Source organism: Larus michahellis, chromosome 5 (genome assembly GCF_964199755.1).
Source record: "Larus michahellis chromosome 5, bLarMic1.1, whole genome shotgun sequence".
Classification (NCBI taxonomy): domain Eukaryota; kingdom Metazoa; phylum Chordata; class Aves; order Charadriiformes; family Laridae; genus Larus; species Larus michahellis.
The window spans coordinates 57,438,474-57,466,240 of NC_133900.1; the positions used below are offsets into that span (position 1 = coordinate 57,438,474).

The 27,767-nt window shown below is 42.0% G+C and overlaps 1 protein-coding gene across 1 annotated transcript in view; it reads right to left on the reverse strand.

Annotated features, from left to right (window-relative positions):
• The window catches only part of HTRA3 (HtrA serine peptidase 3), a 29,497-nt gene extending 17,573 nt beyond the window's left edge, over positions 1–11,924 (reverse strand). The window contains exon 1 of the mRNA XM_074587478.1: positions 10,884–11,924. Within this exon, the coding sequence (XP_074443579.1) occupies positions 10,884–11,307 (424 nt within the window). The 5' untranslated portion in view covers positions 11,308–11,924. The remainder of the gene's footprint in view (positions 1–10,883) is intronic.
• Positions 11,925–27,767: the final 15,843 nt, after the last annotated feature.

A 27,767-nucleotide genomic window follows, 5' to 3' on the forward strand; every position in this document is an offset into this window, starting at 1 on the left:
AGGGACCTGCAAACCTCCAAGGACGGAGACTCCAGAAACTCTCTGAGCAACTTGTCCCACTGCTTCACTGCCCTTCACGAGGTGAAAGTTTTTCTTATATCTAGTCTGAACCTCTCTTGTTGAGACTCATGTTTCAACTCATGCCCATTGTTTCTCATCCTCCCACTATGCACCACTGTAAAGAGCCTGGCTCCATCCTCCTGATAACTTCCTCATGAGTACAGGAAGGCTGCTGTTAGGTCCTCCTGAAGTTCTCTCTTCTCCAAGCTGAACAAGCCCAGTTCCATTAGCTGCTTCTCACAGGAGACATGTCCAACCCCTCCAGCTGTCCTCACAACCCTCTCCTGAACTCTACTCCAGTTTGTCAATCCCTCTCTTGTATTGAGGGGTGCAAAACTGGATACAGTATTCTAGATGTGGCCTAACAAGTGCTGAGTAATACAGCTGCAGCACTTGGGAACTGCATTTAGAACTCAAGTTAGGATTTCTTTAGCAGATACATTAGAAACCTGCTGTAAATTATTACCTTTGCACCTAAGGCCAAGAGCCATCCTGGCTTGTATTAGAAATAGCGTGGCCAGCAGGACCAGGGAAGTGATTGTACTGCTGTACCCACCACTGGTGAGGTCACACCTCGAATACTGTGTTCAATTTTGGGCCCCTCACAACAAGACAGACATTGAGGTGCTGGAGCGTGTCCAGAGAAGAGCAAGGTAGCTAGTGAGGGGTCTGGAGCACGAGTCTTATGAGGAGTGGCTGAGGGAACTGGGGTTATTTAGTCTGGGGAAAAGGAGGCTGAGTGGAGACCTTATCGCTCTCTACAACTACCTGAAAGGAGGCTGTAGCGAGCTGGGGGTCCAACTCTTCTCCCAAGTAACAGGCAATGGGAGAAGAGGAAACAGCCTCAAGTTGCACTGAGGAAGTTTAGATGGGACATAAGAAAAAACTTCTTCACTGAAAGGGTTATCAAGCATTGAACAGGCTGCCGAGGGAAGTGGTTCCCTGGAGGTATTTGAAAGACATGTAGATTTAGTGCTGAGGGATATGGTTTAGTGGTAACTTGGCAGTACTAGGTTAACTGTTGGACTTGATGATCTTAAAGGTCTCTTCCAATCTAAACGATTCTATGATTCTAAGTTTTGCAAAATCACATTTAAGCTGTCACAAGGCAGCTGGGCATAGCAATAGAATACTAAATACTAAGAGTTCTGGTAAAAGCCAGTGCAGTACTACATTAAACAGCACTATACAAGCATTTATGAATACTGAATATAATTCTGTGGAATGAAGATCTTTGAAGGGAAGGGAAAAAAGCCCACGGCATCCTGGCTTCTAATGTCACAACATCACAAAGAAAGAATACTGCTTGTGCTAGAACGTCATAGTTATCTGGAATCCCTAACACATGGGGACATATCAATCACCACATATGTTAAACATATGCTAGGGGACATATCGCCACACTCATATAGCAATCTTTAATGTTCACAGCCTGATGCTTTAAAATTGACTATGGGATCTAGGGAAGTGGGTAAACGAGTTGTAATCAGATACAGCAATAACAATTTTGGGTTTTTTCAAATCTCGTGCAACAGCACAGTGTTTATCCCAGGAGATAATATTTTTTTTCTGCCATTTAGTCAGAAGGCAGAGGGTCTAAGTTCTAATTTCTAAACAATATCAACTCTCCAGAAATGATGCTTTGCAACATCACGATTTGCTCTAAGTTCAACTCAGGCTGAATAATGATTTACTCAACAGTAGCTCTTGTGTACCAAGTCAACACCTGGTTTTAAGGCTTCTAGAACTGCCCATTTCTAGATCACATAACACCATGAGTCCAGATACAGATTCTGTCTTTTGAAAGTATATACTTTTCTTTCATCAGCTGTCCAAGTCTTAAAACTAAAGTAGGTAGGAGACAACACACAAAAAGCAAGATACCGAGAAAAGAAAGGAGAGAGAAGTTTAATGAGAAATGAGAAAGGAGAGAGAAGTTTAATCCATGGGCCCTGATGGGATGCACCCGAGAGTGCTGAGGGAGCTGGCAGAAGTCATTGCTGGGCCGCTCTCCATCATCTTTGAGAAGTCCTGGAGAACAGGCGAGGTGCCTGGGGACTGGAGGAAAGCCAATGTCACTCCAGTCTTCAAGAAAGGCAAGAAGGAGGAGCCGGGGAACTACAGGCCGGTCAGCCTCACCTCCATCCCTGGAAAGATGATGGAACAGCTCGTTCTGGGTGTCATCTCAAGGCACGTGGAGGAAAGGAAAGCTATCAGAAGTACTCAGCATGGATTCACCAAGGGGAAATCATGTCTGACTAATCTGATAGCCTTCTACGATGGCATGACTAGATGGATAGATGAGGGGAGGGCGGTAGATGTGGTCTACCTTGACTTAAGCAAGGCGTTTGACACGGTCTCCCACAGCATCCTCATAGGGAAGCTTAGGAAGTGTGGGTTAGATGAATGGACAGTGGGGTGGATAGAAAACTGGTTGAAAGATAGAGCTCAGAGGGTTGTGATTAGGGGCACAGAGTCTAGTTGGAGACCAGTGACGAGTGGTGTTCCCCAGGGGTCAGTACTGGGTCCAGTCCTCTTCAACATATTCATCAATGACCTGGATGAGGGGATAGAGTGCGCCCTCAGCAAGTTTGCTGATGACACCAAGCTGGGTGGGGTGGCTGACACACCAGAAGGCTGTGCCGCCATACAGAGAGACCTGGACAGGTTGGAGAGTTGGGCAGAGAGGAACCTTATGAAGTTCAACAAGGGCAAGTGTAGGGTGCTGCACCTGGGAAGGAACAACCCCATGCACCAGTACAGGTTGGGTGCTGACCTGCTGGAGAGCAGCTCAGCTGAAAGAGACCTGGGAGTCCTGGTGGACAACAGGATGACCATGAGTCAGCAATGTGCCCTTGTGGCCAAGAAGGCCAATGGCATCCTGGGGTGCATCAAGAAGAGTGTGGCCAGCAGGTGGAGGGAGGTCATCCTCCCCCTCTACTCTGCCTTGGTGAGGCCGCACCTGGAGTACTGTGTCCAGTTCTGGGCTCCCCGGTTCAAGAGGGACAGGGAACTGCTGGAAAGGGTGCAGCAGAGGGCTACAAAGATGATTGGGGGACTGGAACACCTCTCTTATGAGGAAAGGCTGAGGGATTTGGGTCTCTTCAGTCTGGAAAAAAGACGGCTGAGGGGTGACCTTATCAACGCTTATAAATACTTAAAGGGTGGGTGTCAGGAGGATGGGGCCAGGCTCTTTTCAGTGGTGCCCGGGGACAGGACAAGAGGCAATGGGCACAAACTTGAACATAGGAAGTTCCACCTAAACATGAGGAGGAACTTCTTTACCCTGAGGGTGACAGAGCACTGGAACAGGCTGCCCAGAGAGGTGGTGGAGTCTCCAACTCTGGAGACATTCAAAACCCGCCTGGACATGTTCCTGTGTAACCTGCTCTAGGTGACCCTGCTCTGGCAGGGGGGTTGGACTAGATGATCTCCAGAGGTCCCTTCCAACCCTATGATTCTATGATTCTATGATTCTAATAGAGTTCTCATGCATTTTGGTATTCTGTGTAGTTCTTAATTCAAAGATCATTTTCACCAGCCTCATCTACAGGTGTTTTACTGACCATTAAACCTTAAAACTTGTAAATTACTTGGGATAAAGATTACAGCACAATGGAGTCTAACCTTTTTTACAAAAAAGATGCCTCACTGATCTATTCTATTATTTGAAAAAAATCATAAGATAGTGGGTGACAGAGAAATAGTTGTTATAGTTCCTATAGTCTCAGAAAGTTTTCACAATAAAGTGTTAAAGGACCAACAAAGTCAGAAAGTGAGAGGCCTCACATTACCACAGTATCCAAAGGACCTGAAGCAAAGGCAGGTACTTATGGAATGGACCCAACACTGCTAACAAGGAAGAAAATATTGAAGAAACCAGATCAAGGCAATTAGGCATTTCTCCATAGAAGTCTGTGAGTTCTTTTTCCTGTTACTGGACATGGGATTTACTTATGAGGGGAAAGAAACCATGCTTACATTTAGAAAGCTAAATTTATATGATATGGTATAAACAGAAGGAACAACTTGGCAGGACTTGATTCAGTCTATTATTTTTACGTACATTCTCACGCACTCTGAAAAAATCCCTCTAACCAATTGAACATGCTTGTTTCAGTACTCAGTTTAAAAGACACCGCAAACAGGAATCACAGAGGACAGTCAAATGTAAGCACAATATACTGTTATTTATTTTGCTTACTGGGTCACTGAAGATTTATCTTACCTTCAGTTCACAAGCAGCTTGCTTGCTTATGCAGCGTAGCCTTTCAAGTCTACTAACGTAACTTCGAATGCTTGCATACAAAGCAGTGTTCACTGACGGGACATAACATTATCAACACATTTATCTTAAAAGAAATGACTACCCATCTGTGAAAGATAGTTGGCTAGACCCTCAGCTGATGAATTAGCATAGAACTGGGGGGAAAAAGCATGGTGAATGCAGGCTTTCAGTTGGTGTAAATCTGCACAGCTCTATGTGAGTCAGGGCAACTAAATTTGCATCTGCTGAGTGCTGAACTGTTCTGCCCATGACGAATTGTCACAGCATTGCACACGGCCAAAAGCAGAGGAGGACGCCTGCCAAAGAAGTCAGTTTTGCACTGCTCCTGACCAGCCACCAGGGAAACATCACGGGTGGCAGCAGCTTTCCAGGTAAGATTTGGGGTAGACAGAGAGAAAAAGGCTGAAAGAGGTAGCGGATGAATGTAAACACTGGAAGAGTGGAAAAAAACAAAATGCAGCAATACAGAGAGGAGGCTGTAAAACTGAAGCAAAGCTTGTCTTCTTTCCACACCATAGTGAAAGCATTTCTTAGTCTGAGCAGAAGTCCAGAACCTGTCTGTTGGGAGTCAGGACGCAATACTCAAACCTGAAGGTGAATCCAAATCTGCACTATATATTAATGGGAAATTTGAAACAAAGGAGGATGAAGAGTAACAGACATGCAAACTTTGTAAGAACGGTGTCGCCGAAGACCTACTGGCCTGATTAAAGATGAGCTGCTCTTACTAGTGTCTGGTGGGGACTAAGTACTGATGAAAACTGACTTACAAAGTTGAGATGCCTTCACAGAAACTGATCTCTCTTGAATCATTTTCTGCAAGCCGGGAGTGATAAGTACCTTTAAACACATTATATGACAAGCCAGGAACTCAAACTGTGGACTTGGAAGATGTAACTGCCAACTAACATTTACTCTCACAAATACAGCTCTCTTTAAGGGAACTGAAGTGTTGGCTATTATTAATAACATTTAGTGTATAATTATTAAACTGTTGGTTTTATCAGAAGTTCTCAATATACTTTGAAAGGAAGGAATTGCAGCCTGAGAAACTGAAGAAAGAGGCAACATCCAACATTGCATGTTGTATAAGGTCACCCCGAAAACAAATGTTATAACTGTAGCAGCAGAATCAGGCCCTTATGTTAGACCTTCAATCTATCCTTTAATTTGCATTAGTTGGTAGACACTTGCTGCTGCTAGTGTTCTTTCTAAAACATAAAATTAAACACATGTCTTTTTCTTTCTCCCCCCTGGCCAGATACTCTTGCTGTCTAGCAGAGTTTCACGCAGCTCTCAGACCTCTGCTGGACTGTGAACGTAAAAGCTCTGAGTTTACAGCAGCTTTGTGTGTTTTGACCTATTGACCTACTGAGATTTGCCACATATTTTTTCAAAGGTCTCTCAATAACAGCCATTATTTTCCATGTTATTACTGCATGTTCAAAAGCATCTCACACTAACCAAAGCTAATTCATCTTGGCAAAAAGCCATAATTTAATCCCATTAACTATCTGTTACATAACCAAGATATCAAAGGTGCTGCAACCAGGTTGTACTTGAAGTAAAACGAGATTTATACTGTATGAGTCTTTAGCTGTCTACACAGTTCTTAATCAAAAGAACTAGATTTTCCCAATCTGCTCCATAGTCACAAATCAGCCAGACTTTCAGCAGATCAGAACCCCCATCCTATCGTTTCAATTAAGTGATTAGATCTACAGAGGCTCTACAGCTCCTCTCCCAGAACATTCAAAATCCAGATTTGGATGTAAGTGCATAAAATGGAGTTAAAGACGTTCAGCCTGTTTTGTAAAATTTGATCTTATGTTTCCAGGTCTATGGGCTCCAACTAAAGCTAAAGCTAAGTGCCTGTCAGATAGGAGTATCTTTATTATCAGCTTAAGACTTTTCTTGGGTAGTAGTGTTATCTACGGGCTATGAGTTAATTTCATAGAGTTTTATTTACTTTTTTTCAGAGACTACAGACCCACTACAATCTCATTAACACTGCTGTAAATCAACAAATTTGAAGAGTTAAACTAGCATGAAGAGAACTGAAAAAAGTTTCAGCAGAAATAAATCAGCATAATCCCACTGAAGACAATAAAGCCAGACCCATTTACATTTGCAAAAGACTGAATGTTTCTGAATATCTGCCAACTTACTCCCTGTAGAATTAAATCAAATCAGATTCCATGCTTTCTTAAAGACACTATGTTGTATTAAAATCCACAATTTTATATTCATTAAGAATTTGTGAGCCTGGGAAACTCATTCTTTTAAGGCTGTTCCCTCATCTCCCTTTCAAAACCAGCTTCAGAAAAGATCTGTGTGTTCAGCAAAATTATTATGTCTAAGGGAGGACTGCAACCTGGCAGATCTGATCACTAGGGATAAACACTGTCCCTACTGTGCTTTCATGGAAATAAATGAAAGACAAATAAAAGATTATAACGTCTCTGCTTAAAAAACAGAAACATCTGCTGGAAACATAGGTTCATGGGCAGCTTTTCTGATGAATTCAGCATTAAGATCAAGTTGCATAGCTGTGCACTGACCATAAAGCCTTCGTGAGTTTAATGCCACATTATGGTTCAGGCAACTTGTTTATACAATGGATGTCTACCATGCACAGATGAAAACAATTTGGTGAACCAACACCAAAGTGGCTTTCTTGTGCAGTGCAGCAATCACAATGGCCAGACGGAGACTGACTGCCACAAGCTTTCCAGCACAGACACCTCACTGCCTCACTGACTTCAGATGCTTGTTATTCCCTCTTCCCAAGACTCTCATGAGGAGACGCAATGAGAACCTCTCTTTCCTGTTAGCTATCCTGCACAAAGCAGTGAAGTACTATATTCTGAATATTTACCAAACACTGTACAATATTCATCCTCACCTGCAGGAACTCAAAACAAACTCAGACATAAGGAAAACAATCAGAAGAAGAATGTGACTAGAGTTTGTGTTTCCAGCTGATACTTTGCAGTACGTTTCCCTAAATACAGCTGGAGGCAGCTGTAAGGTTTTGATGACAATAATACCAGGAGGAGACTTCAGTATCTCTTAATGGGCCAATTTCTCAGAATGCCAAGTAATGATATGCTTAGTTGTTCTTCTGTATCTTCAAGGTTATGTACCGGCACACTCCAAACACCCCATGTAGAACTGTGTGCAATGATTCTGCTCATGCATTAACTGTATTTCAAATGTTTCTTTCAGGGAACTGAATTTTTCGGCTCATATCTTGCAAAGATCTGACTGACATGGGTGAGGCTTTACATCATGATCGCTTTTTGAGAGTGACTTCAGTTAAACAAGGCAGAGGACATTCTCAGGCACAACTCCGCAAAGGATGAGTGTCAAAGCCAAAGTACTTGTTTTCTGAAACTTCTTTGCTCGTAAGTTTTCTAATCAGTTTTACATTTTCCCTTGTTGCACTGACAAAATAACACCCTGATTTTTTTTAAAAAATAACTTTTGTCTTCCACGTCCTCGGTGCGAAAATACAAATCTTTTGACATCTGAACTGTCTTCACAGAAGCCATTAGTAAAATATCATCGCAGAGAATTAACTGTGCTAAGAATGTTGCACTGAGAGATCATAAATAGCCCTTTGTGCGAAAGTCTGACATAAATTGGCCATAGATTGCAGGTGACCTTGTGAATCCTCTGAGTGAGGAGTGTGACACTTTAATTGGTTGATATGTGGCATTGTTAAAACTTAGAATTGCTGCAGTGGGAAACAGGGCTCTGTAAGAATTGGTCTTTGATTACAGAAACTGTCTTCCATAAAGGTTTATGCCATTACTTATATGCTGGCCTGTACTAGCTTGTCTTTCTCACAGTAGGTGACAGAAGGCAGGAAAAAGCTAGCTGCTTCAGAAAATTCCCATATATTATGCTATCTACTGTTGAAGAGGCAAAAAAATAAAATACTTGCAGCACTTAGTTTAAATTTGATGAAGAGTTCTGCAGACTGTTCCTATTTGTACCTCAGAGAAGTCCATGGGTCTGCTCAGATGCATAAGGCTAACTGTATGAGTAACTGTTTTCAAGGCATAGGCATATTGAAGAACATCAATGATAGAGTTCCTGTATCTCCATGCAGCACACACCCCTTTTAGAACATTGCATCTAAAACTTGCAATTTGGCTTGGTGTTCTTCAAGCTAATCCAGGCCTTCAACAAGGAAAAAAGTATTTTAAATTCTGTCAATTTTGGAATTACCACTTGGTCATCCTGGGTACCTCTTTCCTCCCTTCCTTTCTGCATCCTTAAATACTCCTTTTTCATGCATCCTTGTTCACCAGACTTCTGTCACTAGGAAATCAGAGTAAATTTTCTCAGCCTATCTTGGTTTATCACAGCCAGAATCTAACTTAGCATCAACATAAATAACTGGAAATGGACTGGAGTAGACATTTCAAAAGCTGCTCTTCGGGGTCACTGCATGTCCAGAAAATGGCCTAAGTCACGCTATGTAAGGCTACCGTTATTTGAGATTGTTTTAATATATGTATGGTTAAATAAAACTGCACTTACTTCAAAACTAGCTTAGCCCTTCAAACTGAGTCACCTGAGGCCAGATTTCTTTCAAGAACACGGAAAAGAGAGAAACTCGACAGTAATTTTAAACTGTCGACTTTCTTCTAAACCTCTCATTACAGCCATTGCATGTTATTGTTTAAAAAAAAAAATACAAAAAATACCATAATTGAGTTCTATTCCTGGCTCAACCACCAACTCAGTCTGACCTTGGGCAAGACACTTGGTTTCTTTGAGCTTCAGTTTGTGCAGCTGTAGAATTGAATAAAAAAATTAAAACTTAACAGAGAACCAGATGCTTCATCTAAGCTGAGGCTTTCTGGGACAAAAAATAAAGCCAAAATAAAGTGAACACTAAAATCACTAAAATAGTTGTTTGGAAAAAAAAAGTTACCTCTACCTCACAGCTGCAAATTCCTAAGCCTATTAACAGTAGATTCAGGAGGATTTCTTAAAGAAAATGTCATATATACCAAACCCTAAGCACTCAGTAAGCCCTTAGATGCAGGCTAACTCTCATTTTAGTTAAACATTCTGATTATTTCACATGGATCAGTTCCAACCAAGTATTTGGAGTACTAAAACTAATGGATGCTGATGTGAAAATGAACACGCAAACTGCAATTTGTAACTACAAAATACTGGAGAGACCGATCATTGCAGCTCCAGGCTGGCGTGTGGAGCAATTGCTGGCTCTGATACTCCTAAAGGAACGCCATGGACATCATTTGTCCTATATGAAAGGTCCCCTATTCACAGAAAGGCTACAACAGGTAGCCCTTTTCCCTCTGACCCCTTCCAATAATTTTGGCAAGTTTGCTATCTATGAATGAAGAGGATGGTTTGTCGTTCACCTGACATAATGGAAACACTAATGCATGATTTAAAACTCCATTACACACATGGCTTTTCTTTCCAGGAACACTATGAGAAAGGTAGCAGAAGCAAACCCTTAAAATAACTTATCAGTAAGTATGTGAAAAGATACTAGCAGCATTACCACTTCCATAAAGTGACCCATTTTAATACTAAAAAAAAGTTACCAACTTAAGTGATTACTAAACTTTAAGTTAAACCTCCAAGCCTGAAGTTGCCATAGCATATCACAATATCAAAGGAAAGGCCTTAGCACATTACTGCAAAGATAAGACCTTTTGATACCCCGAGTGTCAGTATTTTAAAATGTAAAGGAGGTTTGCAAGCATTTTTTTCCCACTTTAGACTCTACAAGACTACAAAACTTCTTGTGAAAAGAAAACAAAACAGGCAAAAGGCTATGTTTTAGATGTTTTATATACTACTTGGTGCATTTTCTGCCCTGCTGGAGCTACATGGCTTTAAGAGGCATTTTCTGCCTAGAGATGCCTGTCAAGTGAATCCAATCAACCCCACACACACCACCAGGGAGGCCCCAGAGCACAAGCCTTCCCTGGACCCTGCTCTGCTTGTGCAGGCCATGGTGTGATGGATGTGCAGCGCAACCTGCACGAGCGATGCCACCCAAACACCTCAGCAGCGAGTGCCAACGTTACCACACGCAGGCGGCAATGGCAGGACAAGAGCAAGCTTGTACCGCTGCCCGGCCAGCACACTCTGCCGCGAGAAGGGGTGATAGCCGAGGACATGGCCACTGCCCTGCCCCGACAGCCTAACGCCTTCCACCCAGCTTGCTTCCACGGCGACAAGCACACTCACCTCCTGCTGAGGCATCCGCAGCCACACTACCGAGGGGAAACCTTCCCAAGCCTCAGCCAAGGCCTCTGGTCCGCACTGAGAATCAACGAGGGGAATTTCTGCCTTCCCCACGCCACAGCAGCGGGGCAAGGTGCCTTCACCTTGTAGCCGCTTACACCCCCTGGAACCCCCCAGCCTTCCCAGGCCATTGAACATCACGGTTTTTCTCAGCCTGGCAACCAGCGCGCCCCTGCGCCGCCCACCCGCCGCCCTCGGCCCCATGGGGCAGGCCCCGCCATGCTCCTACCCGATTCACAGGCTCCCTTCTGGACCTGGGCGACGGCGGGCAGCCCGTGCTGCAGGGCCTTGCGGCTCACCGCCTTCAGCTGGCAGATGTTGTCGTAGGTCCGGCCGTCGCTGCCGCACACCTGGGCGCTGAGCTTGCACTGGCAGACCCCCTTGGCGAAGCGCTTGCCCATGGGGTAGCGGCAGTCGAGGCTGTCCCCGCAGGGCGGGTCCTCCTTGCGGCCGCAGGAGTCCCCCTCGCCCGCGGCGCAGATGAGGCAGCAGTTGCAGCGGTCGGGGACGTAGCCGCTGGGGCAGCTGGGGCTGGGGCACTTGGAGACATCGCAGCGGGTCGGGCACTTGGCTCGGGCAGCCGAGAGCTCGGCGGCGCCCGGGCTGCAGCCGAGGGAGAGCACGAGCAAGGGACACAGCAGCGACACCCGCATCCTCGGCGGGCTGCGGGCGGGGGGAGCGGCGGAGAAGGGGTGCGAGCCCGCCCGGCCCGAGCGAGGGGTGGAGGCGGGGAAGGTGCGACCGCCGCGCGGCGAGGGAAGGGAGAAGTTGGGCTTTGTGCACACACGGGCGGGAAAGCGTCTTCTGCCCCGAGCAGAGCTTCTGCAGGCGGAGCGGGAAGGCGCAGCAGACGGAAGGCAGGAGGCTGGAGTATAAAGCCGCGGAGTCGAGGCCGGCTCAGTCCGTCCCCGCTCAGCTGCTGGCAGGGCTGAGGCGCCGAGCCATGGCCGAGCTGCCGCGCAAGGTGAGCGCCGTCCCCAAGCGGCGTCGGGAAGCAGTGAGGACAGCGCTGCGCCGAGCGGCAGGGTTATATGCGGGACGTGTCGGCAGCCGCCTCCCGCGGTTCCGCGGCGGCAGCGACAACCAGGCCCCACCCCGGGCGGGGAGGGACGGCTCCCCGCGGGCGGGCCGCCGGGCCGGGGAGGGCCTGGCTGAGGGGAGCCCTCAGGAGGGCCGGGCCGGTTCCCCACGGGCGGGCAGAACGAGGAGGGCGCGCTGCCCTCAGCTGGCGCGCTGCGGGGCAGATGGCTGCCGTCTGCCCGTAAATCACCGCCCCGAGGCGGGGAAAGGCCCGGGGTGAGCCCGGCTGCGGCGGTTCCACTCGACGCCAGCAGCTGTGGGTGTGCAACGTGGGCTAAAACATTTCAAATTGTAAGGGAATATATGTGGAGAGAGCAGCTGTGACGTCTGGGAGCGCAGGGGCCAGAAAGGTGGCAGCCATTTTGTCTTCTCTCATGCTTGTTTTTAATGTTGTCAGCGTTAATAAGGACATTTGTCACCACTGCCACCAAAGGGTTAGCGAGGTTGGGCCCCTGCCATAATATTAAACACAACAGCACTCGGATCCCGTTTTGCAGGTGATGAAGCAGAGACACATGGAGCTGAACACAGAATCATAGAATGGTCAGAGTTGGAAGGAAGATCACCTAGCTCCAGCTCCCCTCCCCTGGGCAGTGACACCTCCCGCTAGACCAGGTTTCGCAAAGCCCCATCCAGCCTGGTTTGGCAGCCACTCGTTCATACATGGCATCACAGCAAGTTGTATGAGATGCTTTTCAACAGCCAAAGGGGGTCCGCTGGGCTCCCCACCATCGTTTACTTCAACAAAAGATTTGTTAGCTTATGTAATAATAATTGAAAGTATTGCCAATATCTTAATTCCTGACATTTTGATTTTTTTTAGGCTATTATTAATAACAAAGTATTCAGGTGGAACAGAGCATCTGTTAAGCTCTGTTAACTGGTCACCCGCATGGTCTTGTGTGGGCCATCCTTATCAACAAAACACTCACATTTGCTCTGAGGTAGCATCTAGTCCTAACTTTCAAATTAATTACTCTAGATATGGATTGAGCTGGCTTCCAGGAAAGTTAAGCTGACGCAAGGAGAAAGATCTCTGACATAGCTCACTGAGAGACCATACCAAACTTGGCGAGTCTTACTTGCTGTGTATGACACTTCCAACCTTGACTTCTGCCTGCAGTTCCCCCTTCCCTCTTTTTTATGCAAGGGATAAAACTCCTGCAATCCTGCAAGGTACTACCTTTCTCCTGATGGGATCCCATGAACCAGGTTTAAGTAGGCACTATTTGCTGACCAGCTGCATCTGGCTATAGGGTTATAAAAAAAGAAGAAATGATGGAGCCATCTTCTAATTAAGGACGTCTTGAATGCAGTAGGCAGCACCCAGAATCCCCTGCTACAGTTAGTGTTTTGTTGTTCCCTCTGTTATAGCGACAGAGTTGGTCCAAGACTGGATTCTCCAAACAGCTGCAGTCTCACTTATGGAAAAAGAAGCTAGCAACATTACATGTCTTGTGATGAGAAAACGGTAACATTTTGCTGTAGAACACATCTTGACACTTTTTTGAAAGGTAAGAGTTACTAAATAACTTTATTTATAGAGCAGTACCTAAAATATGAAAAATGTCTATGTTTTGTTAAAAAACTTGCCCTTTAAGGAAACAGGAGACTAATAAAAATGAAGAGTGTTAGGTCTGAAACATGGATCAGAAAGAAACAAGAGCTCTGTGTGTAGGTAACATGAATATTTTCATTATTTATGATGACAGTTACAAGGAAGAGGTTGGGGAAAATGTTTCAAATTACAAATAGCAGTCTGGGAGTTAACTGCTGTTAGACTACAGAATCATTCATAGTTGTATTAGTATTCCTATTAGTTGTCTCTTTCTGTAGTCACACTTGAAGTCTTCGAACAGGATATAGGAAAACAGTGTGAATGTGGACATATAAATACGGCAACCTTAACTGGAGAGTTCACAATCTAGGATGAGTGTAAAGAGTTTCACAGAATCTTCCATAAGATCATAAGATCAATCTGCATCTCGTTAATTTAAAAAATCTTGTTAATTGAAAAATAAAATCTGAAAGGTATTTTCTGATGACTGTTGTCTTGTAGCCAAAATAAAACATGACGTAATTTCTCTCAGATAAACACGTGTATAGTATTGCCACTGCTAGGACTGGGCATTAATTATATTCTAAGGGGTACTGATCAGGCTCCTATTTATTATAGGAGATAAACCAAGAACTATAAGGGATACCTCAGTCTCTGCAACCGTTTTGTTTTCTTTCTTTCAAAATTCATTATTCAAAAAAAAAGACAGTGATGCAGAGTGTAAGGCTAGGAAAAAAAATGAAAGTTACACCAAGTATTGGGTGTTCCTCTTCGGAACAGTGAGTAAGAGGTTTCATGGCTCAGTGATACTTGTTGAACACCTTTTACTGGAGTTTGAATTCATTCAAAATTCAAATGTGGCACTAAAAGCAATTTAAATGATAGCTCATTCAGTAATAGTTCTCCATCACTTGGAAAAATAACCGTTTCATGGGTTCTGAATCACCTCCGTCTGGTGGAAATGATGCTTACTGCATAGCTGGAAGGGAGGTGCCTCAAGACAAATCCAAAGCAATGCAGGAAATGTTACTGGTGACTCAGTGGGTATCTGTCTTCTCTCTTGAGGGCCAAATTGTGATTTTATCCAAGTCTCAAAGGACATTGAAGCCTGTAGTCGCCATGACCTCAAGAGAATATCAGGAGTTCGTTCTAAAACTCACTCACTGCATTCTAAACCCTCTTCTTCACTTTCCCACAACAGGAGAAAATCCATGTTGGCTTTTTATGAAGTTAATTGTCCTGTTGTGCCTGCTGTTTGCATCTCCTGGTGTGCATGCAGGGCAGGTTTATGGTCTGAGGCTGTTCCTACGTCTGCCTGGCTGCGTATGTGTCATCAGAGCCACGGATGCTGGTCCCTTCTGTGCTGTGTAGTCCACATAGCAGTGACAAAGACATAGGGTAGCACATGACACTACAGAGAATTAATAGTGAAATGATGCCTTAGTGCTGCACTGGGGATCTATATGCTGCTGCTAAAGGAAGTGCCATTTGGATGATGTCTAAATCTAAATTTATGACCCCATAACTATTAAAATGAATACTTAATTGCTTGAGTATAATAATATTTTCCACTCTGTCTTGTCCCCGTCCAAACTGGGTAATTATGTATCAGCTGATTTAAATCTCTGCATCTCTCAGTTTAAATAGCAAAGTATTCTCATTCACACACTGTCCTAAATCCCTTTATTCTAATTCCTCTCTGTGTATGCATAAATGTTATGAATTTCTTTGGAGTTAATTTCTATATAATTCAAATTTCTTGTTATTGTTTCCTTAATATGGTTAAAGTTCAGAAACATTCACTTCTGTTATAACCTCACTATACAAATTGTGTAAGTTGAAGACCACTCTGACCTCGCCATTGAGGTCTCTAAATTAAGAGCACATGTTTAATATTCATCCTCAGTCCCTTGTAGGAGTATTTTGAAAAGAAATCCAAAGCACACTTTAAACTGGAGTAATAAACACTGTTTATTTATCAGATTGTCTGCATCTCATTTCCTGAACTAAACAGCTAAAGTCTGTTTGCACTCCTGACATCGCAAGTCTCACAAGCTGATCCAAAAGAACATCTGTCAGTTTGTTTTCAAGACTGGACATTGCAGAAGAAAAGAAGGGGTGGGAGGAGAAATAGACTTTCACAAACACAACAGTTCAAACAAAGTGAGAACTCTCTAGTCTGCCTTCATAAGCCAGGCAAGCTGTGCCTTAGAAATACACTTTCTTTCTCTTTCTCCCGTCCCCTAAGAGTAGCTGAAACGCAGGGGTCATTTTTCTTCTCTGTGTTCTGCCCAAACGGATTCCAGTAAATAATTTCAGGAAGTGTTAATAAATCCAAAAATATATTCAAGAAATACTCTCACAGTATACTGAAAGCAAATTAAAAAATCAAGAGCTTGTTCTCCTCTAACATGAAACACAGTCACTCTGATCTCCTTGCATTTGGTGCAAGAGAAAAAAGGTAGGCTTTTGGCACAGAGACAGGATTATTTGCAGGAAATGCCACAGCCTGCTCTGTTCTTCACTCTGTTTCTAGCCAAAAGAACAGTTTGTGTTGGTATGTTTAAGGGGAGGAAATTCAGACCGTTAATAACAGAACTGGCCTAGAAATCGTATGCTTTAAATTCTGTCACAGTCTTAACACGCCTTTTTCTAGCTGTAGAAGGGTGAATTATATCTCAAACTTTATCATTAAATATAAGGTCTGCAGTGAAAAGATAAGTGCATCTTTGAGCAGGTGTGTGGGACTAAAAAAGTCTATTTTTTTGTTAGAAAATACTGGTTGTAGTTTCCAAACTTGTGTGCAGAAGAGCTGTTTGATATGTGAGGGTGTGTATAAGGAGAAAGGGCTAGATCTGGTCAAAATCTGTGTTTGAGGAGGGACGAGCAGAGAATAAAAAAGGGAAGAGACCCCTTTGTTTTTCCCCTCTACAGGATCCAAGAACCAAAATTTTGGGTTTTTTTCTAAGCTGTAGAAGGCTCAGATTCAATTTTCTGATCTTTCTGGTCAAGAGCAGGGACTTGGCTTTGATGTTTTGGTGTTGCAGGTTCTGTCCACTCTGGAAGATTCCGTTTTCTTATATAGTGTTAGAAGCTTTAGTTTTATGCCGGAGCAAAAAGACAAATACCAAACACATTGTTGTATGCAGATTTCCTGCTTTGCAGCCCACCCTCCTGTAGGGTCTTCCAGACTGTTCCATTAATTGGCCACAAACATGTATGAAGGGCCGTTTTGCAAGAGCTCCCAGGTCTGAAGCTGCAACATGCAAGCTCAGCCAGCTGCTGAGAGGGGTTAGGTGGACTGGGCAGACCTAAGGCCAAGCCACTGCTCAGCAGGATACCTAAGTTTGTAGTTCTCTGAAAATACTGCTGTACTGTTCCTTACCTCCTATTAGCTCTCTAGAGAGAGATACTGTGACACCAGCTACTATCAGCTCAGTATGTGTGGGGCTATCTGAAAGAAAAATAATTTTCCTTCAATTCAAACCACACTTCTGTGGGTTCTTCAGACAAGGCGTGTTGCCAGAGCCACACCGCAGTCTCCTCTAGCTCATAGATTTTTGTGTGTGATTCAAATTTGTTTACCCGACAGTCGCATGTAAATGATCATGAGCCATGAAACTCCTTATTCTTGGAGTTTGGCTGTAGTGACTCGGAGGAAAACATACAAATGTAAATGGGATTTTGCTTCTCTCTGCTTTGCTGTTGAACAACTGCCTAGAATCTCAAATAACCTCATCCCAACTGATGTGTTCCTGTGAATATACATATCCTGCAAGATCCTGCCACATGCAAAAAGGATACAGTGTGTTAAGGAATGAAATGAAATGAAATGAAATGAAATGAAATTTCAGTTGGAAGGGACCTACAACGATCATCTAGTCCAACTGCCTGAACACTTCAGGGCTGACCAAAAGTTAAAGAAAATTATTAACGGCATTGTCCAAATGCCTCTTAAACACTGACAGGCGTGGGGCATCCACCACCTCTCTAGGAAGCCTGTTCCAGTGTTTGACCACCCTCTTGGTAAAGAAATGCTTCCTAACGTCCAGTCTGAACTTCCCCTGGTGCAGCTTTGAACCATTCCCATGCCTCCTCTCACTGGATCCCAGGGAGAAGAGACCAGGACCTCCCTCTCACTCCGCCTCCTCAGGAAGCTGAGGAGAGCAATGAGGTCAACCCCTCAGCCTCCTTTTCTCCAAACTAGACAAGCCCAAAGCCCTTGTTGCCCTCCTCTGGACACATTCAAGGACCTTCACATCCTTAAATTATGGGGCCCAGAACTGCACACAGTACTCAAGGTGAGGCTGCACCAACACTGAATACAGTGAGATAAAAGAAGAGGAATAAATTGGAACAGAATGAGTTAAAGGGAAAGAATCACTTTTAGAAGTTTTATACTCATATGGGCCCAATGCATTTCACCTTAGGTTGCTCTTAATGAACTGTCAGAAGCAACCTAGAAGTGCAGTTCACAGTAAAGTGAAAATAAAGACAGCTTATAAACCTCCAGAAGACCATAAAGTGGTCCATGATTGAGAACATACCATGTGTCACAAGTCTAATTCATCTATAAGAGAATAATAGAAATTGTAGACTGAGTAAAAGCTGCAGATGCCATATAAATACATAACGACATTATTAATATTTTTATGCTGTCTGATAACATTTTTGTAAGCAAACAAATTAAAGTCTGGGTGAAGCCTCATGATGTATAACTTCTTGGAATTCTGCTGTCCAAAGAGAGTCATCAGTCCTTCATAGTCTACCTGAAATTATGTCAGGTATTTCCATAGGCATATCTCCTGAGTCCAACACTGTTCTTATTATAACTGCTGCTGACTGTATGACAAAAGAATAGAAAAACTGAAATTTAAATTGATTTTTTAAAATGGAGAAATGTTCCTAATAATAAGATGCAATTTAATAAGGATAAGTGCAAAGTACTACACTTTGTCACAAGTAATGAGGAACCCAGTAATGAAACAGGGACTGCCTGGTTCTATACAGTTCTGCATACAAGTTTTTGAGCTTATGAGAGACACACTGAGGGGAAAAAATCACACCAAAACCACCTAAGGCTCTCTCTCTTGTTGAAATACATGGAATCTTTGTACATCTTACCAAAAAAAACCAACCTCAAATTTCCTCTTTCCTCGCTGTGGTAAGGTCTCAGTTGGAATTCTCTGTCTAGGTTTGCATTTGCCACTTCAAAAAAGATGTGAATCAGTTGGAGAGAATCCACAAGAGCGTAAATTCATTAGAGGTTTAAAAATATGCCTTATAAGCAAAGCTTGAAAGATCTGAAATTGTTTAGTCTGAAACAAAAGAAGACAGATTAGGGACATGATAAGGGTATTCAAATATGTAAAAGGTTGCTGAAAGAAGAGGGTAACAAGCTGTTCTCCATGTTCATTGGGGTAGCTCAAGAAGAAAGATAAAGACTCAAGATGCTGCTAAGCCGCTTTAGGACTGATATTATGAAGATTTTTTTAAATATAAAGAAAGAGACTGATATTTTTACATGTAAGGATAGCAAAGCACAGGAACTGAGTTTTGTGGAGAGGATGTGGATTCTCTTTGTTTTTAAAAGCCTTCTTTATATGAAAGCTTAGATCATTTTTGTTGCAGAAGTTACTAAGAACGACCTTATCCTGCCTTGGGCAGGTAGGATCTTGAACTCCTTTCCTCCTTTTCTTCTGATTTTGTGACCATAATGCAGACAATCTGCCTGATTAAAGATTATATAATCAGATATCAGAAGTCCTAAAATGAATCTAGGAAGCTCATTCAGAATTTCAAGAAAAAAGCAAGAAAGAGATGGATTAGAATTAGAGATGAAGAAAGATTCAGTTTCTCTCTATTGGAGACCAGTAGTTTCAGTAGTGTGATAAAACCACAAGGCAAAACCCAAGTAAAAGTACAGTGAGATTGAAAGTGAAAATGGTTGTACAGCTAGAGTTTGAGGTCTAGGGATGATCAGAGGATAAACTGCTGGGAATGGGGAGATCAAAGAGAAATATATAACAGATGGGAGGGTGAGGGAAAGAGAAACATTTCCTCCAGATGTCATGTATTATCTCCTGGAAAGACTGGCAAGATTAGAGAATATTGCCAAGAGGAGGATGTACTGTGAAGAGAGGTATACCAAGTGTATTATATTAAATTAGATTCATCAAGTAAGAAAAGACTTATTGTAAATTAGTTACTCTTTTAAATGTGCAAATTCCGTGTATTAATACAACTCGCTCCCTGTGTACTATCATTATTGGTATCACTAGGTAGTCAGTGTATAACTACGGATATTCTCTAAAACGTCACAACATCAACCTCCTTCTGTCTTCCATCTCTTCCCTAATTTTTCTTGTTTATACCATCCCATATTCTGTGACTGTTTTTTTCCTTGCTGGCAGAGTAACAAGGTTCAGGGGCCTGCAGATTTTATGAATCTTTTTATGGTGGCTTGGCGTTGTAGAAGGGTGGTGTGGATGTCGCTGGATATCAGCCAGTCTTTCTCTGAGAGGGTCTGTACAGTGGGTGCCAAGAGGGATGAGGATGGGAAGGCTGAAATAGAATTGTAGAACTGGTTGCAGAAACAAATACAGAATTAATTCTAGAAAGCAGAGTAAAAATTTTAAATTCATAAAGAAAACTTTATTCTACTTAATCCATGAAAGGACAAATTGTTCAGTTTCACTTGGAAAAGGTTAGGGGATTTACCATAAAAATGGTGCCTGCCTAGAGTACACAAAAAAGGTAGTATATGACCAGTTCCCTTTCTCATCAAATTTATCTAATTAATCAGTCATCCAAAGGAGGACTGTTGAAGAAAAGTGGGTTTAGGAGTCTTGCTAATCTCAAATTTTCAAACTCTTGAGCCTTTTTCTAAGTATGAATTTAAAAATTAATGATCTTGTTTCTTTTTGTCTTCTTTTTATAAGCCTGTGAGTTGTGTTTTTGAGCTTCCCCCCATGAAATGAGAGCTAGAAAATTGTTTTATTATGGAATGGAGACTCTCAAATTACTGCGGTAGTTAATGTTTTAAGAAAAACACCATGTTTTCAATATTTGCCATAAAACTACAAGAGTTGGAAACTTTGGTTTGAGTTTTAAAACTTGAAGGTAACTAGAACTACTTCTGAGGAATTATAGAAAAAAAACAATAGAAGCACAATGAGGAAAATTATAACACTGACTGAATTTTTCCTGTGAAGGCTGAATGACACAAGAAGAGAGGAGCTAGCAGAACTCAAAAGCCAAGGTTGGTGAGGTTGATAGGATGAGTGAAACCATAAAGTGGAGAACAATGGGTCAAGTGTGGAGAAGATAAGAACATAAATGTGGTCTTTCCAGGTTGGTCCAACAGGCTGGTGTCCTCTCGTTTATGGTGACTTAAAAGAGATCGCTGGAGAATAGAGGAAGTCTGAACTGACACTTCTCACGCTAGACAGTGCTGCTGATTTGAAGCAGCAGTTTTTTCACATCCTGCCACATCCTGCCACCACTACTACATTTTAAACTGGAACTCTCTGCCTAACTGTGACTCAGATTAACTTTGAGCAAAAAGGTCATTAGACCTTCTCACCCAAGCTATGGGCATTTTTATCAGCTTAGCCCTGTGAAATAATTGGCCAAGGCAAGTTAAGAAGACAGGTGTTACTGTTAGACCAAGCTGTTTGCCATAGGGTTTTATTTGCTTACCCTGGCACGTTTTGTATGATGTCAGCACGCAAAGAATGTTTCTGCAGATAAAGCAAACGGCAAATGATTTCATGAGCCTGTTTGTGACAGATGTGTGCAGTGTGAAGAAACATTGTAGCACAAACTACAGTACTCGTCAAGATCATGTTATTCCAGCTCATTAATCACATTTCTCTGGTTTGTCTCCACAGATGACTATCTGTGAAAACTCACTAGTGGTCATGACAAGGCTTTCTGCTTGCCACCCCCTCTACATAGATGCCTGTTGAAATTCTGCGTATCATTATTGAAGCCACACTGAAAGACAGATGGGTATTGTACCTCTTTCACGTCTGCTTCACACTCCTTTTCCATTCAGAGCCAAGAGCTGCCTCGTATATGAGATCTCCCACAGTTTTTCATGATGAAAAAAATTGTTTTAATCAGTATTCTCACTAAATTCTTTTTATCAAAGTGATTTAACCAAATAGTTTAAAATATGTCATGCTTTTTTTGGCAATGACCCATAAAAGAAGAGCAAGTAATAGGTGCTAAGTTAGAGGAATTTGCATAATGAAATTACTGAATCATATTACTACAGTGAAATCAGAGCATAAAACGTATTTGGAAATGTGCAAACCTTAAGGGTATTTTTTTATGTGAGGGAGGAAAAAGAGGAGATGCTTGCCTTCTCTCCACTCCAAAGAACCCAAGGGAATGTCTATTTACTGCTATCCCCAGGACTTCTGTGTACTCCTGGCCCAGCCTTTGGAAAATTTTACCAGTCAAGGAGTCATGCATGCCTGTTTTCTCATCCTTTACTTGTCATGGAGCAGCTGCATTTCAGAGTTGTTGGGAAAGAGCAGTGCCTACATATGGAAGAGAACAAGATGAATATATCAGTATTTGCAGTTGAGATCAAATCTGAAAGAAGCTTAAATAATGTGATGTTCATTGTTGCAAGAGAAGACAAGGATTCAAAAATTCCATCTGTAGCAGTGCACAGACTCATGAAACTCGTCCACAGACAAATCTTTTCATTTTGCATGTTTTTGGCAGGATGAGCCTCGGTTCGAAGGACAGGTTCTTTTATGGATCTGGCATTTTCATTGTATTCAGGAACAATGGCAGTGAACCAGCCAGGTCCCAAATGGCATGCACTTCTCTCCTTTGAGCTGCCATCAGTCATCTCAAAGAGTCTCAAAGCTTTATGTTCCAGTCCGTCTCTCCCCAGCCCTTCCTACTATTCTTATAGAAGAAAGAAGGGTAACCCACAAATCCTCTGTTAGTAGCATTAGGGTGAGTTTCAGCTTTCAAAGTCAGTAGAGGAGGTACCTGACATTACACACAGACATGGGAAACTGCGAGGAGACAGAATTCCTCACAACCAGGTAGCTGAAAATTTTAGAAACAGTCTGAGTGTGACATTGCCAGCTGGCAGCCACTGCAGTGAAACAAATTAAGGACTTAAATTGCTTCTGCACTTAGGCATCTGGGTGTCATCTTTGCACGTTTGCCTGATTATTCTCTTCAGAAGATCTGCTGGAGGAGAAGGATATTTTCTCATGTTTTATATAGCAATATACTGATTGGAGAACTCATCCGGGAAGGAAGGAACAGAATTCTGGACCATTCTCACCCAGAGGGAATTTCAGGCTGCATCTTTTTTTTTTTTTTTTTTTTTTCAGACAAGCTATTGGCAGTTGTCTTTGAGAGCTCCCACCATTTTCTCTGACCACAAAAATGCAAAGGTCCATATGGGAGATAGTTTCTACAGTCTAGTGTTTAGGAGACTTAGAACTCAGTGGGATGAATCTATGAACTCCTGTAAATATTTCTGCATTTGCTGCTGCACAATATTTGTGTTCAGCAGTCTAACAGTGCCAAACAACTATCTCTTCTTTAGGGACAGGATTTTTTTAAAAATGGGTATCTCCCTGCCAGTCCTTTCTGTAACACACAAGGTAAATTCGAAAATCAACCTATACTATAAAGTTCCACTATATTGGTAATTTTTTTGTGTGTGTAAGAGGTAGCAAAACAATCTTTTTGGTTGTGGTATTTTTGGGGGGGCGTGGTGGTGTTTGTATTTTTTTTTTAAATTGCATGAAGAATTAGAATTCCATGCTGCAAAATCATAACAAAGGGTTGAGTCCTCAGCAAGATCAGTATTTGGGAGCCACTATGTAGACCATGGATCACAGTGTAACTTATAGCAATAATGGCTTAATTTCACTTTTACAGAACAGCAAGGGTTAAGAAGGAGAAGGATCCTTTAGACTGTCCCCACGTGGGATTTCAGAGATATTTGCTGTTGGTGCAGAACTCTGCCTTTTTTGCCATGTGACTCCCTCAGCTCCCTCCTCTAAATATTCTCAGGTAGGCACACTGTTTGACTCCTCCCTACCACTGGCCCCTCATTATACGCTCATTCTCCTCAGTTGAAATTCAAACTTCTCAATAATATCTCAATCTCTCTTGTCAATAGCGACTTCCACAAGTTCTTGAGAGGTTGTCTCATCAGAACTATTTTGTTTAACCTCACCTTTATCTTCTCATCTGGCTTCTTGAAGACTCTCCCTCCTCCTCGCTCTCCATTCCCCCCCCCCCGCCTCCCTCACCTCTCACATTTAAAGAGGTGACTCTTATCCCAAATATCTGAGTTGGATGCAATGAACTTCACTCAAAGAAGTTATATGATTTCTTCAAGTTAAATCAGTCCCTTTTCAATCTATAGCTAACTTTCCCAAGGATTCTGTATAAGGATCTCATTTTACAGTGTTTTATGTCAGGCTGAAAAGTTTTTTGAATGGCAAAATATTCCATGGAATAATGAAGAAACTGCTCCTAAAGGCATACGTCAGATAGATTAGGGACAAGTTGTGCCTTTCAATGCAAATTTGCACTGATATGTCAGACACAGTGCAAGTATCCCAAAGTTTTAGTTTGCCAAGCTAATCAGTCAAGTCTGCCTATTGTATCCTGTCCCCAGGGTATAACCGACTCATTGAATTGTGACCATATTTGTCCCTACATATCATACTCAAAAGTTATGCTTGTTCATATACAAAACAACCTGTCCTCCCTTATTTTTAATCTAAGTATTCCACACGTTACAATATGTTTCACAGAAAGTTTTAGATGAAAGCACTTATCATGTTAAAATGTTTTTATCAACAAATGGCAACTCATCTGGTATCAATATTTAGTAAGTTAATACGATTTAGCAACACTAAAATGTTTTTTCCCCATTTTTGTAATGCTCTTTTCTTGAAATGCACTAAGTGCCAACAATCTGTTTTTCTATTGTAATCAATGCTTTCTTACACAGGCTTTTTAATTGCGATGGTCTAAAAACATCCGCCTGTGGATAGAATCCCTTGGGATTTAGGTTGCTTTTTGATTTCTACTTCTGTCTTTGGAGTTCAAATAACTCCCACTCACCTGACAGCATGAAAATCAAAGCAGAACAAAACCTCGTCTGCTTCTGGTGAATTTCCCAACGCAAAGCAGATATAGAAAGGAACTGATTCTAGGGACAAATCCTATGCAGCTTTTAGTTGGTAGAACTCATTTGAATTCGGAGGGCAGCAGAAGAGATCCTGGCACTCAACTCTGAGTGAGGAATGCAAACTAGACCCAAAATGTTCTGGACTTGTTTTTACTAATACTGTATAATCTGGGCAGGACACTGAGGTTAATGTCTTTCCCCTTGTGAAATGTTCCGTGAGATTTTTAATTGACCACAAGTCACCAAGAGTCAGGTGTATCTCAGCAGTACAGTGACTCTTTGAAGTACTTCAGTCACTGAGTTGATGCTGACTTGGAGGGAAGACTGCCGTCTTCTCAGTCACTACCACCCTTTCACTGCAGCACCTGGCAATTCTTTGAGATCACAGCTTCCATTCAGATTTTTAACTGTGAGCCTGCACTCCATTACCAGATCTGGAGAGATCATAACCTAAGTTTGTGTAGTGGCTGACTTGAAGAAAGTGCCTTACAATTTAAGAAGCCTTTAAATCAACACCTGATAACTAGGTTCTTTATTATACAGGCAGGATAAAATTTCCAAAGTATGTACAAGTTCCACAATACAAATACAGCTTTCAAGACACAACTAGAAAGATCAAACTGAGTAAGCTAGTGAAAAGGCAGCATGTATAGGGAACTTAGATATCTTATTAAAATGTTTGTCTCTTCGGTCTGACAGCTCCCTCTTAGATATCTGTGTCTATGGTTAAACTGAAACAGCTTTACTCAGTTTGGGTGGGATACAGAAAATTACTTGAGCTGGAGAGCCATAACAGTTCTCTGGGGAGAGAAAATCCTTATATATCAATCTGGAGGCACTGGCAGAGAAACAAAAACTTCAGCACAGTGTCGGTGGTCAGCCACAAAACAAAGACTCTTTAGCTGTTTTTACTGTTATGGACTTTCAGTTATAGAAAATCGGAACATTTAATTCATTTGATGAATATCAATGGAGTTTAAGGTGCAATTCATTTGATCAAATATGGGTGTCTACTTTCAGATTAGACAAACAATTTTCTGTATTTTACTGATATGTTAACTCTGTTGATGGTAAGATTAGCCTGGACACCCAAGTTAAATGTAGACGTGTAATAAAGGTAACAGCTTGGGAGACTGAATAGCCTCCAAACTGACACTATCCGGACTACATTATTTCCTTTTAAATAAAAGCGAAGCTAGTCAGAATCAAAACTTACTCTCATCTAATGGCTGTTTGGAATCTCAGTCCTGTGGACAGATATCTTGCATCCCCAATAAAACCAATGAAGTTGATACTAGATATGTATCCAAGACTCAGATTTTGTAATACAATAAATGAAGTTTGATTCAGCTTGCTAGGCCAAACAGGCATAGAAATTACCCTAAAATCTGAGGGTTGAGGCATGACAGTTACCTTAACAGTTACAATTGAGGCATATTGTATAGTGGAAAGATGTTGGCATGATGAGTCCTGATGAAGCTTTTCAGGAATTTCTGTCAGGGACTGAGCATCCACACTGCTTATCGGATTTAAAGAAACTTGAGAGGGGCTAGAGTGGTCTTAAAACATGCTGAACGATCCAACAAATCCACTTTCTCACTGACAGCAGTGGAGGCCTTCCTACTGACTCCAGTGTGAACAGGAGTGGGACTCAAAAGCACACTGCTGCTGCCAGAACTCTCAGAGCAGAAGCTCTTTACAACCAAAAAAGTGCATTTATGAGTTGAAATGCAATACATGTCATTTGCCTGTTAAAACTTCCTTATGCATATAAAGTTGTGCTTCTTGGCATGCACACAATTGTACTGTCGTGACCAAGCTGGATGTCTAGCTGCCTGTGTCCTGATAAAGCCCCTTATGATTCACACTGTTGGTATCTTTATGCCAAATTCCTTTAACGTTTTTTTCACTAGGCATGTTCATGTACATACACAGAACAATGAACAGCAGGCACCATCACATTAATTCATTAGTCCTAAATTCATACAAATACTCAAAAAGAAGAATATGCTTTTAAAAGGGAGACCAATATATCTTTTTTGTATTGTTGTCACTGTATTTCAAATTTGGCTTCTCTTTGGCAGAAGAGAGGGTAGTAGAACATGTAGGGTTTATGAATTGTCCCTAATAAACCTGTATTTCATCTTTTAGCTACATTTTTTTACATTTGAAAATAACATCTGCTCCTTCCCTCTTACTCAATAAGACTTTTAAAAGAGATTAGATGCAACAATTTTCTAAAAGTCTAGTATAATGAAACAGCTGAAAGAGAAGCTTAAAAGAAGGCAACTGAAAAAGAAATGTATTCCCCACCATGACCATAACTCATAGCTATATTTTGTGAGAACTCTAACAAGCTAATCCATCTGGTTTTGGTTTTCAGTCACAGATGAACTAATAGCTTCTCATTTAAGTTACTGCATGGAACCACTATGAGCTTAAAGAAGCATTAGTCATTTTATTTGCATTCAAAGGGTTGTGTTTTTTTGAATGTAAGGAATATCTCTTCCCTTAAGAAGGGAACATATCCTGCATAGCAAGGATTACCAGAGAGGCAGGAAAATCTGTGTTAGCTAAAAAATTGATTACACAGACTCATTTGGGTTGGGCAAGGATCCTTCTGTGTCATCAATTCCATTCCACTGCACCAGTACCAAACTGATGATACCAACTGGATTGTGGGGTGGAAGAAAGTATAATTTCAGGAATAAAGAACCTAAAATTATTTCAGTGTATGTGTATGAAATTAAGGACTTCTAACTGTTCTGATGTCTCTCCTGTAGAAAACGCTAGCCAGATTTGCATTATTTTTGCCGACTTTTCCTCATTCGATATTCAAATGATACATTTTAATTCTAAATATTTGTTGTCTCTCTCCTAACTGTTACTTTCAAGAATGTTACTTAAAAGCCTTTCAGTGAGTAGTTGTGAGTAGATTAGTTGAGATGTAGGTACCATACTTTTGCCACAGAGCAAAGAAGGTAATGTAGGACCTTCAGTTTGCTTCATTAGGGCCTGCAGCAGTTAATGTACCTCGCTTATGAAAACAGTTTTAATTGTGGAAATATGCTTCCATTCAAGGAAAGCCATACCATAAGGAAGGAACTTTATTCATAGCAGGGTTCCTCCTCCAAGGACTGTTTCAACCCTCACTCAAGTCTGTCCTAGTTTTTCCATTGCTTCCATTTGGCATTGGATCATGCCTCTTCACTGATGAATTTGCAACACTGATAGATAGGAGAATATTTATTCTATGCAATAATAATTCCAAAAATTACCATGTT